The sequence below is a fragment of the Gossypium hirsutum genome, chromosome D08 (genome assembly GCF_007990345.1).
Source record: "Gossypium hirsutum isolate 1008001.06 chromosome D08, Gossypium_hirsutum_v2.1, whole genome shotgun sequence".
NCBI lineage: Eukaryota > Viridiplantae > Streptophyta > Magnoliopsida > Malvales > Malvaceae > Gossypium > Gossypium hirsutum.
The window spans coordinates 515,111-534,023 of record NC_053444.1 but is presented as its reverse complement, the minus strand read 5'-3'; the positions used below and the strand labels follow the sequence as shown (position 1 = coordinate 534,023).

The window sequence follows — 18,913 nt, the reverse complement described above, 5'->3', positions numbered from 1 at the left end:
TCTTTTTTTTTCAATTTAAAAATCCTAGTCTAACCATTATGTCATTAGTAGTTTCAGTTAAAATTTGCCAACTTAACATGTTTACTTCCCCATCAATCATATGGCTTCAGTCTCTATACTTTTCTCAAATTTAGAATTTAGTCTCTATACTTTTATTTTTTTTATAATTTAATCTCTCTACTTTTCACATTTTAAAATTCAAATCCAATTATTGACAATTTTTGTCAGAAAAGTAGAGGAGCTAAACTACAAGGAAATAAGAGTATATGAACTAAGTTCCAAATTTAGGAAAAGTAGATTTTTTTTAATTAACGATATTGATCATATTTATGGTATCTAAAATTAACAAAGCTGATTCTGGTTTGGAACTCACCGTAAATCACATCACATATATTTCATTAAAAAGAACTTTTCTTTATGGTACTACATAGGTATACATATATTATATAAATCAACCGCCAAAAAGGATTTAATTACACTTTCCAATGATTACAAGGGACTATAATACATATATTGCCACTATAACTGAAGCACAACAACAATTCAAAGAGAATGGGCCAAGGAAAGATACGAATCATGAAATTTTTACCTGCACAAGCACCAAATTTGTCAGACCACACCTACACGAAAGTTAACTCAACTTGCCGCCGTGGTACATAGAATACATCGCATTCGGGGGTCACCGGCCTGGTCGTCTTCTTCATCTTCATCATCATCATTGTCATAACCGTATGGCTCTTGTGAAGTTGGTCCGGTCCCTTTTTTGTTGCTATTACTGTAAGTAGAGTCCGTCAAGCAAGTAGTGTGATAAGCATGACAACAAAAAAACACGGTGACCGATACATTTTGTATAGATAAAGGATCGAAACACAAACAACATCTTCCACCCCCTCTAGTTTTAGACTTAACCACCGTGTTTCTCACGCTAGATGTTTTCTCTATTGGTAAAGAGGCTCCACTTGCATCCCTCTTGGATCGAGTATCGTCTTCTTCATTGCTCAAGTAAACTGCACGTCTCGCTTCTTTGTAGTATTTAACCAACAGGTCAACACAATCAGCCTGTATATTTCGCATTTACATTAATTTCAAGTTTCAACGATTGAAAGTTACGACACGTGTTATAAGAGTACGAGTACCTTGAGAATATCATTGCATCCATGTCTAAGAGAAGTTTCGGTTCTGTAATCTGTTATAATTTTGACTAGACGATCCCTAAGCCTGAAAATAACATATACAATGGGGTCAAATTATACTGAACCGATCACATACTGTAAGTAAATAAAGTGATTCGAATTAGATCCCACCAACTAGGGACTTAGACTAGTTGGTTCATTCAGCCACATTTCTTCTGAGGACCAGCAGCCGATGCTTAACCGATAGTAAAGCCAGTTTATTAAAACAACAACTCAAATAGCTATGAGCTTTTTACACATTTATGAATCCTTGACAGTTAACCATCAGATAAATGCGAGTTCTTGATGGTGAACCAGGTTTCCCTTTCCTCCATTTTTTTACTACGAAACCCAGACGATGTTATTCAAACTGCTAGCTACACACTTTGGTTTGCAAATTTTACTCGAGAAAGAATACTAACCGAGGAATCTCTAGGCCATTGGGTACTATGTTTACAATATAGAGAGGATCAAGATTGCCAACAGTGTGTTCCAATAAGACACCCACCTGCCAATTAGTGAGAGTAGTAAAATGAAAAAAAAAAATGGGAAAACAAAAGATAAATGTGACAAATCATAAGTATATGGTTAAAATGTACTCTAAGTCACTATATTTTTCGTGCAATTGGAATTTAGTTCCCCTGCTTTTATTTTTAGGAATTTAGTTTCTCTACTTTTCGGATTTTAAAATGTCAGTCCAATTGTTAATATAATGAAAGTTCTTCTGTTAAATTCAAGTACATTACAACATCTATTTCTTTTTTGTTACATGACTACAAAGTGAATATTTTTTGTTTCAAAATGTTGCACCAATAAATTTAACAGAATAAATTTAACGGTTTATAGATACTTTTAGTTTTTATGCCACTACCATTTCGGGTTTGTGGAGGCATTGCTGAATCAACTCTTCCCAAAGATCATCATCATGCTGCATGCTCACAAATTCTACAGCCTAGGGAAAATGACAAGGCTTTTCTCATTAGTACCAATCGTTAAGCTAAAAGCTGAAGGACTGAACACTGAAAATGACATAAAGTACCTCTTCTATATCTCCTAATTCATTTATTATGACCGCAAGAGCTTGTTTTGAATTTCCCATTCTTCCGAGGATGAATACTTGTTCCTTCAAAAGATCTCTTCTAACACAGATTTCATATGCCTGAGGATGAATTTCAACGGCATCATTTATGGAAAAATTATTATGCCATCAATTATAACCTAATGTTTAGATCCAAACCTTCTCCAGTGTGTAATGTTGACTACTGCGAAGAAAAGGAAGTAGAACCTTTGGATCATATTCAGCATAAAGCTCTACCTAAACGGCAAGATAAGAGTACAATATTTATTAGAAAATCCACTCAACATAAGAACGAGTACCTTACACACATGAATGTACATGTTCAGTAAACATGCAATAAAATATCGAACATAGCATCAAAAAAAAGCATTGAAAGAGCATATTCCCAACCGATAGGAAATCTTACTCTTCTTTCCTCCTCCTCTTTTCCTTTATTTGGATTGAATTTAACACATAGAAGCGGTACACCTGATGATCAGACCAGCAAAACTATATAGCCTGGTTTAATTTATGGTCCAGGTTACAGCCTTAAATTGAGCTCTGTTGATGAATGTTTGAACCACTTAGGCCATTGTTAGCAGCCAACTGAAACCCATATAAACAGTCCAAGTTCAGCTGCCATGGCTGGTCTAATGTTGTCAAAACTAATCCGTACTAATTTGGAACCTACTGCAATTTTGCTTCTCCACCATTGACCGCACAGACAGGGTGAAATAAATTTTACCTCCCAACAACCTTTTTTTTGGGGTATGATTATAATTTTTGGGTTATTTACACAGGGTTTGAACCCTGGTCTCGGGTGCCAACATAGTACACAGAGCTTCTTTACCACTTGCTCCATTGGGTTGTTGGCCCCAACAACTAAGGTTTGAAGCTAGAAAGTTATAGCAAATATCAAATAATAGAGAACTGTCAGAGTAAATGAAGCCCACGATATTCAAATAAATGCTATTAAAATGCCGAAATAGTTGTCTCATACATACCTGCATATCATGATAATCCTTTCCAGCATGTGGGTTGACTTCAAATAATGAATGCAGATATAAATGCAAGAAATATCTTGAATCACACTTATTTCCAGAACTCAAAAGTTGTGAAACAACTTCAGATGGTGTAATCAAGTCCCTATTTTGGATCAACAAAGAAACAGCATGCTTACAATCTAGCATCATCAACTGGACAACCTGCACCGTACACATAAGAGAAAGGACTTCAATAATAGAATAAAAAAATAAGTAAAAAATTATCTAGAATGTCAACAAAGGGAAAATGGAAGTACATGAAGTGTTTTTATTTATGCAAAATGGTGCAAAGAGCATGTACTATATAGTGTTGACTTTAAGTATCATTGAAAATCAAAGGGTCAAGTTTCAACATGGGTAGTAAAATCATGTAATGCATCCATTTCAGAATTTCACAGGTTGGCCTCAAATGAAACAGGTATTAAGTTATTCTATAAAAAAATAATCATTCATGAGAAGGCAAAGCAGCTCAGATATTGCACCTGCTCCTCCATAAGGACCATAACCATACCTTTTCACGAATGGAATCATGTAAGTTGTGCCTTTCAATGAAGTCAAATATATCAGGCTTCATGAGCTGAAAAACTCAAGAGAAGTAAACTAATTAACATACAAGCTATCCAACTAGAGAATAGATGGAAACTAGCCGAAACAATTTACATTAGATGAATTGAAAGGTAACAAGAGCACAAATTTACATCCAAACACTTACATCAGCATAGAGTGAAAAAGCTTTCTCATACTGCCCATTAATAACATATAACTCTGCAAGTGCCTATCAAGAAAAAATTAAGGATAATTCAACATATGAACCATTAGCCGATTCAACACTCAAATCATATCAGATATTCACAAACTGCCTTACAAACCTCTTTAAGGGCATCAGTCATTGATGAAGTATTTAACTGTGGCTCTATCGCAGAAATAACAGGTAATGCAGAATAAATGACAGGTGGCCAAGATTTAACAGTTGATAATAGATCCGTATGAAAGGCTGGATTTGTTGCCAGGGCCACAAGTGCAACCTGCAGCATAGCAAAAGGGTAGTTTTAAATTCCAAGTTGACATATATGAAGGGCCATACGAGTGGACTACATGAATATTTGCACAGAGTTGTTGTCCTAACAAACCTCATAAGCAGTATCACGCAGCCTTGGGTTTTCAGTAGGTATATATGGAACCAATGCAGGAAGCTGACGGAGATGAGCAAAATGAAATACCCATCTGTCAAAAGCATTTGAATGCAAGTGATTAACAAGAAATGTAGGGAAAGAGTTACATATAATGCCTTTTGGTACCTTTCCCAAGCTGTAGCAGATCCTCGCAACAATTTGGGACACAAGGATGCAGCCTCAGTATATTTCCTTTCAACAATCAAGTGATCAAGGTATTTTGATCCCACCTGCATGTAAAGCAAATTAGCAGGTAAAAAAGAAACAAAAATAATTTTTGCCATTAACATGGACACGGATTAGAAACCTAGGCAAACAATTGTATCAGCAATAAAAGGTATTATTTACCACAATTCAACATTAAAATAAAATCATAAGCAGCCAAAATCTTTAATATTATAGGAATAATTAGGTTGAATTAAGAATGCTAACAGCCAGCAGCTTTGTATGGTAACTCATGTGAAGTCATTACCAAATATATTAAGAAAAAGAACCCAAATTACCTCATCAAGGAGTTCACTCCGTCCCTGACCAGCCTCAGCTGCTGCTAAGGCTTTTTCATGCCGACCATGCTGAAGAAGCCATGCAATGTGATCCTCTGCATCCCTAGGATCAAAAAGTTTATAGGTCTAAAACCAAGCAGGATTTGCAAAATATATCTGTAGGTACCTTAGAAGATATAGGACAAATTCTAATACAATATGTACAAATCCAAAGTATCATCATAACAGGTCAACGTCCATGTTAGGGGAATCTTGAGACCAAAATTCAGATAAAACTCATTGTGCCCTATGAGAATACACCTCATTTTCATTCATCTGAAGATAAAGTATAATATTCACTTACCTATCATAAACCTTTTGCCATGTACTACGAGAATGCACCTCATAAGTATTGTTTGACTATTATAATACATTTGTCAACTAGCCAGTTATAATAGTACTATATACTTTCTTAGATCTTGTTAACACCACCCAACAGAAGCTTGTGAATTTTATGTCAGCTTCAAAGGCAAGGATAGGTCAACAGATGTATTTTCACACCAAGTCAGATCATTTAAGTCAATTAGAAGGTCTAGGAATTACAATGCAAAACAAATAAGCAACTATGGGAAGAGATTATCCATAAACTCAAATCCCTTATGATATGATAAACTAGGATATGGCAACACACTACGCACGTGTTTTAATTGTATTTTAGGAAGTGGGTAGTTTTCTTTAAATGTGTTTATCGCATATTAAATAACATACATACTCTTAATTTCACATAGATTACTTTTTTTATTTCTTTTTCTATTTCCTGACTGAGTTAGTGTAACTTGACTCATGAAACTAACTCATTTAGGAGATTTATATATAGCATAGATAAATAAGCAACCAAGACCAGATTGACACTAAAGACATTTGATACAAAACGCAATTAGCTATTAATGCATATTGCTAAAGCAAACCATGATCCTTTTATTTGGAATAAGCAGCAATAATAATCTTTAGGAAGCTACAATGTACAAAGAATCAATAGTAACCTGGGTTTTGCTATGACAACATCCTTTGGTGATACAATGTAATAGATTGGTTCATCACCAGCAGCCCACTGTCCACCAGCATAACTGCTTCCTGCATTTGTATGAGAAAGGAACCTTAATTATTGACAGTGAATTGTTTCCAAAGGTCCATAAAATTAAAAAATAAAGTTAACAACCTGAGAAGGGAGAATGCGCCAAGGAATAATCTTTTGCTTTGTAGTGCTCAAAGCCATGCACAGGTAGGGCATCTGTTGCCAGCTCATCATTGTTCCAAGTTACTACACGTACCTCTGGTCTCTGTGCACTACCCTGCTTCAGTAGATTCATGCATAATGAGAATCATAACAATTGCAAAAAGAGCTCACAAGCATGGGGTCTAGCATTACTGAGAAAAGAACTGACTGATTCATTTGATAATACACTTCCTCACCTTAAATTTTTCTAAATTAAATTCCTTTCAAAACAAAGACAGCCTTAAAGTTCAAATCAGAGTAGCAACTTGGGTAGTTACAGTAACCACAGTCATAGCTGCTGTCAAGCATAGAGTCACTACATTCAAATATGTTGGTATATTTCTGAGATCTGTAACAGGTAATGGACAAAAGATGGCACGATCCAACCTCAAAATAGGAGGGTGCACGCCATTATGAGGTACTTATTGGAATTTAAAATGCAAAGGACAAGTATGTTATACCTGTCGTGATGGTATTGTGCTACTAAATCCATTCTCTCCGTCTTCTTCACTAGGAATATAAGCTAGAAGAACCAAAGCATCACCAAAAGGAGCAATTCCTGATATGAAATAGCTAGTCTGAAAAGATGCAACAATATCTACTTGGTTCATGTTAGACATTGTAACATGCCTATATGTTCCATTGGCTCCATTATTCAAGTTTGTTCTTATTGCTGCAATCTTGACAGAGGTTCCCCAACCAATCACCAATAAAGTATCATCCTGAATGCAAAGTTCAAACAAAGAACAATAGCAATAACGAGAAGCAACAGTATCATGCTTCATGGAAAATTAGGGAAGTGAAAACTTCAAAAAGAAAATGGAAAATGGCATTGCCGTTTAAATTTTAGAAAATCTATATAGTCTGAACAACTTCCAACATATCTCATTTTAATCATTGACTAACCTGCCAAACCAAATGAGGAAGCAAAACTTCAGGATGAGGACTGCATCTTGGTCTTTCTATAAATGTAATCCGCTGATCATTTGCAGCATCATAAACTTTTACGCCTACATTATTAGCCCAAGCAACGAGACTTGTACGCCATTTTACCGCATGGATTGGACCTTCACCCGAGTGCAAAACCTAAAATCCAGTTAAAATACAAAACGTCAAGAATTTAGAAAGATATCCATTTTCAAATATATCAAGGTCAATCAAGCACCACAAACCTGATCCTTATAGCCAAGCCACTTTTTGGTATTAAAATATAAGTGACCTGCCAAGCCACCAGCTACGAATCTCCTAGATGATTTTCTTGCATAATCAGGATCAAGAGCAATTGCTTTCATAGGACGATGATATTCAAATTTCAATTTCTCGTCAATGAAAAGACTATTTATTACAACAGAGCCATCATCAGAACAGCTTCCTAAATATTCACCTTCTTTATCAAAACTAAGATCATTCACTGCAGCTGAATGAGCAGCAAATGCCTTAACCTACAAACAACCAAACACAACTTCAAACAAACAAACAAAAAAGAATTCTCCTCTTCCAACACTAATCACAACAACCGAATAGCTTACTAAAGTCCACTCACCAGTCAAATATATATATACTCACTAATATTTGGAATTCAAGTGAAGTTACTAAAGAAATTTTTAAGATTCAAAAACGAAATATAATATCTAAAGTGATGAAAAAAAAAACCTTCACCTGATTTCCCAAAAAGTCGAGGATATGAATAGTTCCGTCGTACGTTCCGAGTGCGATCATGCGTTCAGCGACGGCGATACACGAAGCAGCTTCGTTAGATAGAAAGGAAGGTACGCTTCCTCCCATTCTTTGATACTTAAGCCTCGGCTCTTCTTCTTCTTCCTCTTCCTCTTCTTCTTCTTCTTCTTCATCTTCAACGTCATCTTCTTCTTCTTCGTCTCGTTCGTCTTCACCTTCGGCGCCGTTCTCCGATGGAAACGGAGACATTTGAAGGATTCCGGGAATTGAGAAACGGAAAAAAAAAACGGAATAGAAGGATCTGAGTGGGGTTTGGGGCTTTAATTTGGTTTAGTTAATTAAAATCAAACTTATTTATTTGCTAGCAAACAAAAGGGACGGTGACCAATGATGGGTGCCAACTGCCAACTGTGTTCATTTTACTTGTCTGTGTTTTTTTCTTTATTTTTAATTTCCACACCCTTTTTGGACTAATTTACCTATAAAGGACTACTTCCAATTATATTTACGAAAATGGGTCATTTATGTATTATTTACCGAAAAGGGCCGATTTTGGGAAAACGAGTCCAGGTATGAGCGTTTTTAGGTGAAATTTCAGCAAAAAGCACCCTTGGGGTAGCGATTTTGCCATGTCAGCACAAAACGTGCTAACGTGGACGCACTTTGCTGACGTGGCAAAATCGCTCCCTAGGGGCGCGTTTTGTTTCGTGTTTTTTCTAGGTCAGGGTTTTTTACATGTTTAGTTCCTAGGGTTTTTAGGGTTAGGATTTTGTTTAAAAATTTAGGGTTAGGTTTGTAGAGTTTAGAGTTTTGTTAAAATAATTTAGGGTTTTGAGTTTTAGGAATTTTAAAAAATAAATTAAAATTTAGTGTTCTTTTTTAAAATTAATTAAATAGGGTTTAGGAGTTTTAAATAAATAAATAAAATTAGGTTTTAGTATTTTTAGGAAAATTAATTAAATTAAGGTTTAGTTTTTTTAAATAATATTGTGTTCAGGTTTAAGGTTTAGGGAAAATTATATTGATAATAAGGAAATTTTTTTCTACAGTAGTTCTTGAAAAAATAAATTTGAGAATACGGTTCTAAATAAATAGTGTCAAAAACGCTTCAAGAGGATGCATTGTCAGCAAAATTACTAAAAAAGCTCTCATGTGGACGTTCTTTTTCTGTAGTAGTTCCTGAACAAATAGTGTCAAAAACGCTTCAAGCATGATGCACTGTCAGCAAAATTACTGAAAAAAGCTCTCACATGGATGCTCTTTTTCTACAATAGTTCCCCAAAAAATAATTTTAAGAAGACAGTTCTGAACAAATAGTGTCAAAAATGCTTTAAGTAGGATGCATTGTCAGCAAAATTGATGACAAAAGCTCCTACGTTGGCGCTATTTTTCTACAATAATTCATGTTTGGCCTTACTTAGGCTATAAATGAGCCAAATTTCATTCTCAGGTTGCCTAAGTTACAGTAAAAAAAATTAGAGAGGTTAAGTAAAATAGAAATTGAAGATGGGTGAACATATTATTGCTGTTATTTACTATGATTATGAGGTCTGTAACACCGAGAACGACGTTATTTTTTTTCGAAGAACACAACGTGACTGGTTTTTAACCAAATTATAGATTTGACAGAATTTCGTAAAAGAATTAGGAACAAAATCTTCGAAATGACGCCAATGAAAGTTTCTTCTATTAAGTATCGATTTTGTGCTTCGATTGATCCCGTGACATATGACTCATTTGATATCAAAGGTGGTCGTAGCTTTAAGGTGATGGTGTAGACTCATATCGCTAGTGGACCACCCTATCTTAAGTTATATGTACAATTTTCATCTCCAAATGAAATATTTACGACTTCAACATCTATTACTATTCGAGAGGAATACACGACCCCTACCCGACACTCCGTTAGGGGGAGGCAGAACACGGAAGCGCCCGTATTTGGTGGCAGTATGGAATACACAACTCCTGCACGACACTCGGTTAGTGGATGTGACATGCACATCGGTGGGTCGATGTTCGATGCTGAAAATACGTATTGGAGAATGACATCAACTTCTAGTGGTTGGCAATCCACATCTGATTGGGGACGTTACGAAACGTCTACAAGAAGAGATGATGTACTCCCTACGACGTCCACCATCGAGGAGACCTCATACGTTGCAAATGATGGTGGGTTAGATGATGAGTCCGATGTGGATCCACCTCGAGAGTTCGGTCCTGATGGTGCAGAAGTTGCATTATTTTCTAAACTAGAGCCTGTTCTATCCGAACCTGAAGACGTTGAAGGGGGTTCAGATGAAGAATAAGAAGATCCGTGATTCAGGGTGTACTCACCTCTAGCCCACATGCATAATATCGATATATCAACAGATGATACGTTGGAGTTTCCAGATCTACCACACAGAAGGCATGACTATACAAGTTCGTTATTAGATTCGGGTGAATTGGAAGTTGGTAAAGAGTTTTCCAGTAATGATAGTTTTCTTGGTGCATTGAAACAACATAACATCAATCAAGAGGTTAACTACAACGTGGTTAAATTCAAATCCGAGAAGTTAGAGGCCAAGTGTGCAATGCAAGATGGTACAGGTTCATGGAAAATCATGGCTTCTTTTAGGAAAAAGACAGACTTGTGGGAGATAAAAAAGTAAAAAGGTCCCCATACTTATGTTGCCGATACAATATCACTAAGTGTTTAGGGTTTTTGAATAATAATGTTATTACATAATGTTGTATTATTTAACGTACTTCATTGACAGGTGTTTCACAAGATCATCCTAAGATGGATTCAGGTATGATAGCTAGCTTAATACTACCGATGTTAAAGGCAGATCCCAGAACTTTTATGCCGGTCTTAATTGCCAATATTCATAACCAATTGAGGTACACGCCCTCTTACTGCAAGGCTTGGATAACTAAGCAGAAGGCGTTGGAAAAGATGCATAGTGGGTGGAACGCTTCATATAATGATTTGTGGTAGTGGTGTTAGGTGCTGGAGAGATACGACACAGGTTGCATAACTGACCTATTACAACGACCGATTGCTCCGTGGATGCCAAGTGTTCAAGCGTTTGTTCTAGAGCTTTGAGCAATGCCAGGACGCATTTGTGTACTGCAAGCCATTGGTACAAATTGACGATACCTTTATGTATGGTAGATATACCCCTCAGCTATTACTAGCTGTAGCACAGGATGGCGGTGGGAGAATCATTCCAATTACGTTTGCAATAACACCGGGGAAGTTAGGTGATGACTGAGATTTCTTTCTTTTTAGGTCAAGGAGGTATGTATGCCTCTAACTTGATATTTGCGTTATATCAAATCGGGGTACTGGAGTACTAGCCGTAGTTGAGCGACAGGGAAGCTTATGGGATCGCACACACCATCAATATTGTCTAAGGTACGTTACGCCTAACTACTACGGGCAATATCAGTCTACCACTGAATGATGGTAAGTGACCAACATAGGTATTTAATCTATATTAATATAATTTCATTTGTAATATTCAATTTATTCTGAATGGAATAGTGGTATGTAATTTTTGCTATCAACTTATATTGGTAGGGTACGAGATCAATAATGACCGTTTTCATTAGATGTTGGGGATTTTGCGTTTAGTTAATGACCAAGGCGCAGGCTATCTCTGTAACATACCTTTCAAATAGTAGACACAAGCATACGACGGTGGCTTACGATATGGTCATATGACCACAAACCTGGCTGAATGAATAAATTATGTTCTAAAAGGAACGCGTCATTTGCCAATAACCTCGGTTATGCAATAGACATATTTTTGTTTGGCGACACTATTTTCAAAGCGAGCAGTGAGTTATAAAGGCCAAATACAAGGAGACCATATTTGGTTGCGGAAGGTATTGCAAGAAATTAACAAGGCGAAGGCGCGGGCCAACACCATGCACACAGTGTATCACGATCGCGACAACCTATTATTTCGTTATCCATGCGCTCATAAAATTGCAGCTTATTAGAATCTCCGTTTGGATCCCATGAGATATGTCGACGAAGTGTACAAAATAGAATACATGTACAATGTGTAGAGACATGTATTCCTACCGGTCCCAGATGAACGTAAGTGGCCGTTTATATTGTTTGCTCTTTTTAAGTTGTTATCGGATAAAGAATTGCGTCGCAAACCAAAAGGTTGACCTTGCTCGAGTAGAATACGTAATAATATGGATATCTGGGAAAGAACGAACCAACAGAAGTTGTTCAGATGGTGTAGGAACCTAGGTCATACAATTCGATCATATCCAAACTGAAATAGTTGATAATTGCTGTAATGAAACTATGTTGCATTATTTCTATAGTCTTATTAAAAAGAACTTCTATTTTATTAAAAATATAAAAATAATTTACTATTAAAATATTAAAAACAACTTTTATTTTATTAAATGAAACAATATAAAAATAGTTTGTACAAATATATTAAAAAAATCAATGTATATACCGGTCGGAATTAGTGTCACATGGAGTGGTCGACGATTACGCGCTGGATTCCTCATTGGTTCAGCTTTCGACGGGGTTGTGGTTGCTCCGGTTGTGGGTGTTGGGAGGATGACCAACATTGATGGAATAAAGAATATGGAGGTGTTTGCATCACCTACGGCAGAGGTGTTTGAATCCCATAAGACGATGGGGATTGGTAATGAAATGAGCTCCCCGACGGTGCCTCGTGCGGTCCCTCCGGGCCATGCATTCCAACCTGGCATATAATTAGGAAAATGAAACACATAAGGGCCTAGATACATATAAAGGCTAGTGTACGCACCTAGCATAATCTGAAGGGCTGTCGTGTGGGTGTCGTCGGTTGAGGCATTGGGCCTGGTGATTGTGTGGGCACTGTTGATGGGCTCGTGTCTTCATCCCTTCTCCTTGGATTTAAAGGGCATTGTCATTTCCTTTTGACATGGATTTTTTGACGCCTCTGCTCTTCCGACAACAAATATAGCTTGCCATGGTTCCTAAATCATGGCATGTAATCCGGCGCGCACGCTAACTCTGGAACAATGATCGGTTCGTGAGTAGGTATATGATCATACTGATTTTCCCAATTTTTGATATATTCTAAGAAAAATACCTGCCAATTCATATTCGTTTACCGTAAGTTAATTTTGTGCTCTTTATCGAGCACATCAAGTGCCTTGAGAATCGGTTGTCGGAATCTAAATTGCCGCAACACTCTATCCGTCTGGTGCATCTCAACAGTAGCATAGTTGACCAATGGGACCTTAACATGCCAAATGTTCGGATTTTGAAAGAATTCATCCGAAATTACTGCTCGAATTACCAGATCCTCGTATGGTGTTCATTGAAACTATATGAACGTGATAAAAATATTAGTTATATACATAATACTAAATACTAAATATGAAATGACTATTTTATGTATATATATTTTATTTAATATTTGCGCTTCTGATCGTTGGTCTAATAGAAGCCGTATATCTTCAAGAGCGGTAGGTATTCCAATATAACTTGTCGGATGCTTCCAACTAATTAAATATTTTTTAGCATACAATTTTATTTTAAATCTATGTAATAATTGTAAAATCAAATAAAATTTTACCTCGTTATTAGTGGGAATATATATGGGTGGTTCACTCGATGACGTAAAAATGGAAAGCGAAACGAGCCCATGATTGTAGTAGTAATAGGTAACCTCCGATTTTGGCTTTATTTGGTGACGTCACCTTACACATCTAAATTCGCCAACTAAATTCACTAGCTGTTCTAAAATTCGCCAACACAACAGACCCCCAACTAAATTCGCCAGCTGCTTTAAAATTAATGAGTTTCAGCAGCCACCTCAGATGTACGAGGTTTCGTAACAAGTCCGGAATCAAATAACCTCCAACCATCTCAAGGATGTATGCCTAAGTATATCGTATTCTTTCTACTTCAGTCGAATCATTCCCCAGCTCCGGGAATGTGTCTCGTAACCAGCCCATCTTGATCTGACCTCTGTAAATATTATCCGGAATCACACCCAAAAGATCGTAGCATATGGCTCCCAATTAGTAGATTGAACGGGCCCGGTGAGTGCAGACCCATCCACCCACAATCTTAATTGTAACTACACGTCCTCCAAAGTGATAGTACACTGTTTGCATGGAAGGTGGAATGTATGCGTCTCAAGTCTCCACCACTCTATTAACGCGTTGATGAGTTTCGAGTCCAACTTGCACCCCTGGCCTATAGTGGCCACGTGCCAAAAACCCGCTTCCCTCAAGTAATTTTCTATCAACGTTGATGGAGAACCAGACATATTACAAATATAACATTGTAACACCCGATCTACAGACTGTTATAAAAAATTATAAAATACAAATTAATAAAAATTACATAAATGAAAAAATATTAAATAATATTCAAAAATTAAAATTTACCCTTACCATTTTCATTTGCTCGACGAGATATGTTTATGATAAAAAAGAATTAATTCTTCGGCTATTACTAACACGACTAATTATTTTTGAAATTATAAAAAAATAATACTAATTTAGAAAAAAATTAAAAGGAAATAATTAATTAAAGAGAGCTTTGAGAAATCTAAGGAGAAATTTGAGAGCTTTGAGAAATTTAGGGAGAAATTTGAGAGTTTTTTGTTAAAATTTGAAGAAATATTGTGTGAAATAATAGGAGGGGAGGGGGTTTTATACTTTTTTTTGACTGTTGGACCCCCCAACGGTCAAAAAATAAAATAATCGTTAGGAAAAAAAACACAGAGCAAAACGCGCCCCTGGGGGAGCGATTTTGCGACGTCAGCAAAGCACGTCTATGTCAATGCGTTTTGTACTGACATGGCAAAATCGCACCCCCAGTGGCGCATTTTCCTGAAATTTCACCCTAAAATGCTCCTACGTGGACACATTTTGCCAAAATCAACCCTTTCCGATAAATAATGCAGAAATTGGCCCATTTTCATAAATATACTTAGAAACGGGCCTTTATAGGTAAATTAATCCCCTTTTTGGACCTTTTCTTTTATTATTATTATTATTATTATTATTATTATTATATTCTTATTCTATTTGGGGATTTCTATCAAAGACCTTTGATGTTGATGTAAATGAGTATTCAAAATTATTTGATATAATAATAAAAATTTTAATTTTCTTTTCGAAAATTTGAATTGTTATTCAAGATTTTTTTTAAAACTCGAACTTTCTTTTAAGAATTGTAATGTTTGATCAATGGAAGTTTATAAGAGTTTGTTGAGCAAAAGCCTTTAAAATAAAAAAGATAGACAACTTTTTTCACAGCTGATCGGGGATGAGATCTGTGGAATGACATATCTGACCATGTTTGCTAAAAAATTACTCCCTTTGCCACATGCTCTCAACCATTCTTGAATATTCATGTACTCTTAATTTATTTTTAATTTACTTGTGTAAAATGGAAACACTCAAAAATTCAAAATAGTTGGATGAACAAAAAAAAGACAAAAATTGAATAGTTGAATAGCCCTCTTGTAACTTGTCATAGTTGGGTGACTAAAAAAATAAATTTATTAATAATTTGATGATTATTTTATAACTTTCCATAATTTGGTGACAAAAAAAATTTGGTGACTACTAATATAATTTACCCAAAAAAAAGAGCCTTTCATTATGGTTTTAATGGAGTGGAGGTTTCAAGGAAGGTGATGGTGGTGGTAGCATCAAAACTTCTGTTGGGACTATTGACTTGAAATAGTAGCTAAGTAATAAGCATAGTATGACTAGAAGTGACAGTGGAAGTAGGCATTTGTGTAAGCACTATGATAGCACATAACTAAATAGGGGATAATAAAGGCCTAATTTAGGAATGCTTCTCAAAAGTGCTTTTGAGGAGAAACTAAAATTTTCAGCTTACGAAAAAAGTGATTTTGGTCTCATTTTTTGGCATTGGAGAAGTACATTTTCTCTCAAAAAGCAACTTGTTTAGGATTTTTTTTTGTCTCAAAAGTGCTTCTTAGAAGTAATACTAAACTAGCCCAAAGTTTGTTTACACAATTTGATTTTCCTATATTTATGGAACTTAGCTTGGTAAGAAAAATCTACTATATTCAAACAATTACAACCAGTGAACTTAAATATATTACATCACAGTGACAAATCGAGCTAATATACCTGCTATTTGAAGTAGTTTACCTTTGTCGGCTATTTTACCCATTTGACCTAAAATATAAAATATTTACAACAATAACCCAAGTTAAAAATAATTACCAAAATGACCTGAAACGAACAATGCCGGAGGGTTTTGGCCACTCCATGGTCAACACCCACATAAAATTCCCTCGATCATTACTTCATGATTGATATTTGGTTGTGGTCATTGCATGGTCAACACCCATGTAATTTTTTATACCATATTATACTGGTATACAAATTATACCAGTGTTTAAAAAAAATTTGGGTGTCGTGAAACAGGTGGTCACACCCTTTTTTCTGTATAATTATTTTTAGGGTTTTGGCCACCCCATGGCCAACACCCATTTGTTTTTCTCTCTGTATTCAATTTTTTTTGAGGTGCCATGTACCAGATGGCCAACATCCCTTTATCTGTATAAAATTTTTTTGTGTGCCAGATACCAAGTGGTCGACACCTCTTTAAAAAATTTAAAAAAATTTTGGTGCTGGCCTTTTCTTTGCCTACACCAGTAGCCTATATATAGATATATGGATGCTCTTTAGGTTGTGGTATTGTAAATAGAGAAAAAAATGTTGAAAGTAACCTGTTGAAAAAAAGGCCATTATAGTTACTCATCATCTGATAAGCAAACAATTTATTGCCTGAGCAAATTTATGAATGGTTAGAAACATTGCGCCCATCTTGGTAGGTTGTTAACCCATCTTAAATTGTTTGCTTATCAGATGAGGAGTAACTGTAATGGCTAGATGTGAAGCGGTGGATCTAATGTGAAGTAGTGGATCCCTTAATTATCTGGGAAGTGTACCATTAATAGGAGATACCAGTTATCGAGGTTGAATTATATACTGTCATACATTAACGGGGTTGAATTATATATTGTCACGAGAACCGTAAATGTCATGCCATCAAAGAACGTAGAAATTGATTACGATTTACACAAGTTAGTGGCTGTCTTCATCGATGATGACTAATTGTGTAGACTGGTTATGGTTTACACAAGATGATGGGTGAACATGGTCAATATTACTAAATGTAATGTAGACCTCATTCAAGCAGAAGATGACTAATTGCGGATTTTTTTATATCTGTAAACCAAATTTGGACCGTTTTATTTAAAAATCGAATTTTATATTTTTTTTATCAGTTAACATTTTACGTAATATTTTGTGCTCATCAATTCAAAAATAAATAGCTATGTTGAAAATTCAATTTACGGTTTACAAAAAGTTACTAAGTAAATAGTTAAAAAAATCAAAACTGTATGGACCCAGGCGTTGTCCCTGGCCTCGACGTGTAATGGTCAAGCTGCCTCCTTCGGCGACCTCGTGCACCTTCATGTGGCAATTCATAAGTGCTCGGACTAGCCTCCGATGTTCCTACAAGTGTACTAAAGAAACTAGTAAAATTATATTCCCCATCATCAGGAGTCATGGGGTTTGCGAGACCGGAGGTACTGAGCCAAAGATATCCTACTTGGTAGGTGCTTGCTGATGAGGCTTTGGGTGATATGAGTACGCTCTAGAGTGTGCCGAATGTTGAGGCTCGAGGTTGGGGTCTGCGCCAAATATTTCCTCAAATGAGGGTGGTTGTTGTTGGGGAAGGGTAGGGTGTGTGAGTAAGATCCGAAGATGGAATATTGGGGGCTCGAGATCAGGGTTTGAATTAGATTCAATGTTCCTAGATGGTGGAAGTCGATGACGACGCGGTTGGGTTTCCCTCCGTCGCTATCAAAACCCTTGCGGTTGCACATGTGGTAGGACCATCATAAAATGATCATTATATATGAAGGGCTTCCCGTTCGCCATGAATTTAAAGGATTAAGAGTATAAAATTCACAATTAACATCGGATAATCACCCAAAACGCGTTAAGAATAAGGTTAAAACATGTTACTTTTAGCACTTATCAAATATCCCCACACTTAAACGTTTGATTGTCCTCAAGAAAAATTCTCAACCCACATTCAAGTTAACTTCCTTTAATTTATTGTTTTCACCGATGTCTCAGGATAATCTACAAATAATCATGCATTGGAAATTTAAACTAAAATGACACTAAAAAATACAAGCAATCCAAGCAGAATTTTTTTAAGGCATAAAAAACATAGGTATCTCCCCTATCTCAATAATTACTTGAAATTCAAATTCAACAAGAATTAGCACCCTCACTAAGGTTTACTCAAAGCTATCAAGGTGTTTAAGGTTCAAGTAATATGTACTTAATAGTTAAACAAGAAATGCTATTACCATAAGCTTGCTTGAAAATTAAATCTCCACTACTACATATACGAGATGACATACCATTTAAGAGGTCTTTACGAGATTGTAACGGGGCTTAAGTTAAGGGTACGAAAAAGGTCATAAAATATGGTTACAATCGAGATTCCAATTGATAGGTTACCAGACCAAAAGAATCAACTGCTAAATTACAAGAATTTAACATCAATGAGAAATAAAGAGTGGATGTGAGTTTTTATACAATAGATGAGATTAACGATTCAAGCTTAAATAAGATAGTAAGGTTTATAACCTAAATATTGATTTCTCAATTGATCAAGATTGCTAATTTTTTTAGAACAAAGAAAAATTCAACAATACAAATGAAACATAGTCAGACAACTAACCAAATCAAATCTCAACAAAAAAGGGAATCAATAAAAAGAGTGATTTACAAAATTAAGGTGGTTTTCGGGTTAACATGAATGGGTGATAAGTAGACAAAAATGGATTAGGATCAACAGGGTTTCTTAGGGGATAATACAACGGGTAAGTTGTTTAAAGGTTAAGCAGATTCAATCTTAAGTGCCTCTATCTTCTCAGTAAATCAAATCAATAATATGGTCTTGACCACCAAAATTGACATTTCAAGCCCTAGCCATTA

At 35.8% G+C, this 18,913-nt stretch overlaps 1 protein-coding gene across 2 annotated transcripts; it reads right to left on the bottom strand.

The window, feature by feature from the left end:
• Positions 1 to 377: 377 nt before the first annotated feature.
• LOC107932509 (vacuolar protein sorting-associated protein 41 homolog) lies at positions 378 to 8,219 on the bottom strand. 2 transcript variants are annotated; one of them, XM_016864529.2, is made up of 19 exons: positions 7,862 to 8,219; positions 7,375 to 7,644; positions 7,109 to 7,288; positions 6,664 to 6,924; positions 6,146 to 6,281; positions 5,970 to 6,060; positions 4,948 to 5,050; positions 4,571 to 4,674; positions 4,403 to 4,496; positions 4,142 to 4,297; positions 3,985 to 4,047; positions 3,784 to 3,849; positions 3,234 to 3,434; positions 2,410 to 2,487; positions 2,212 to 2,331; positions 2,044 to 2,124; positions 1,595 to 1,680; positions 1,137 to 1,218; positions 378 to 1,059 (listed from the first exon to the last, which is right to left on the bottom strand). In XM_016864529.2, exons 1-19 carry the CDS (start codon positions 8,126 to 8,128, stop codon positions 637 to 639), a joined length of 2,862 nt encoding a protein of 953 aa, XP_016720018.2. In that variant the 5' UTR covers positions 8,129 to 8,219; the 3' UTR covers positions 378 to 636. The 2 variants fall into 2 exon arrangements, with proteins under 2 accessions (XP_016720018.2, XP_016720019.2); XM_016864530.2 differs by having other exon boundaries at positions 6,146 to 6,278.
• Positions 8,220 to 18,913: the final 10,694 nt, after the last annotated feature.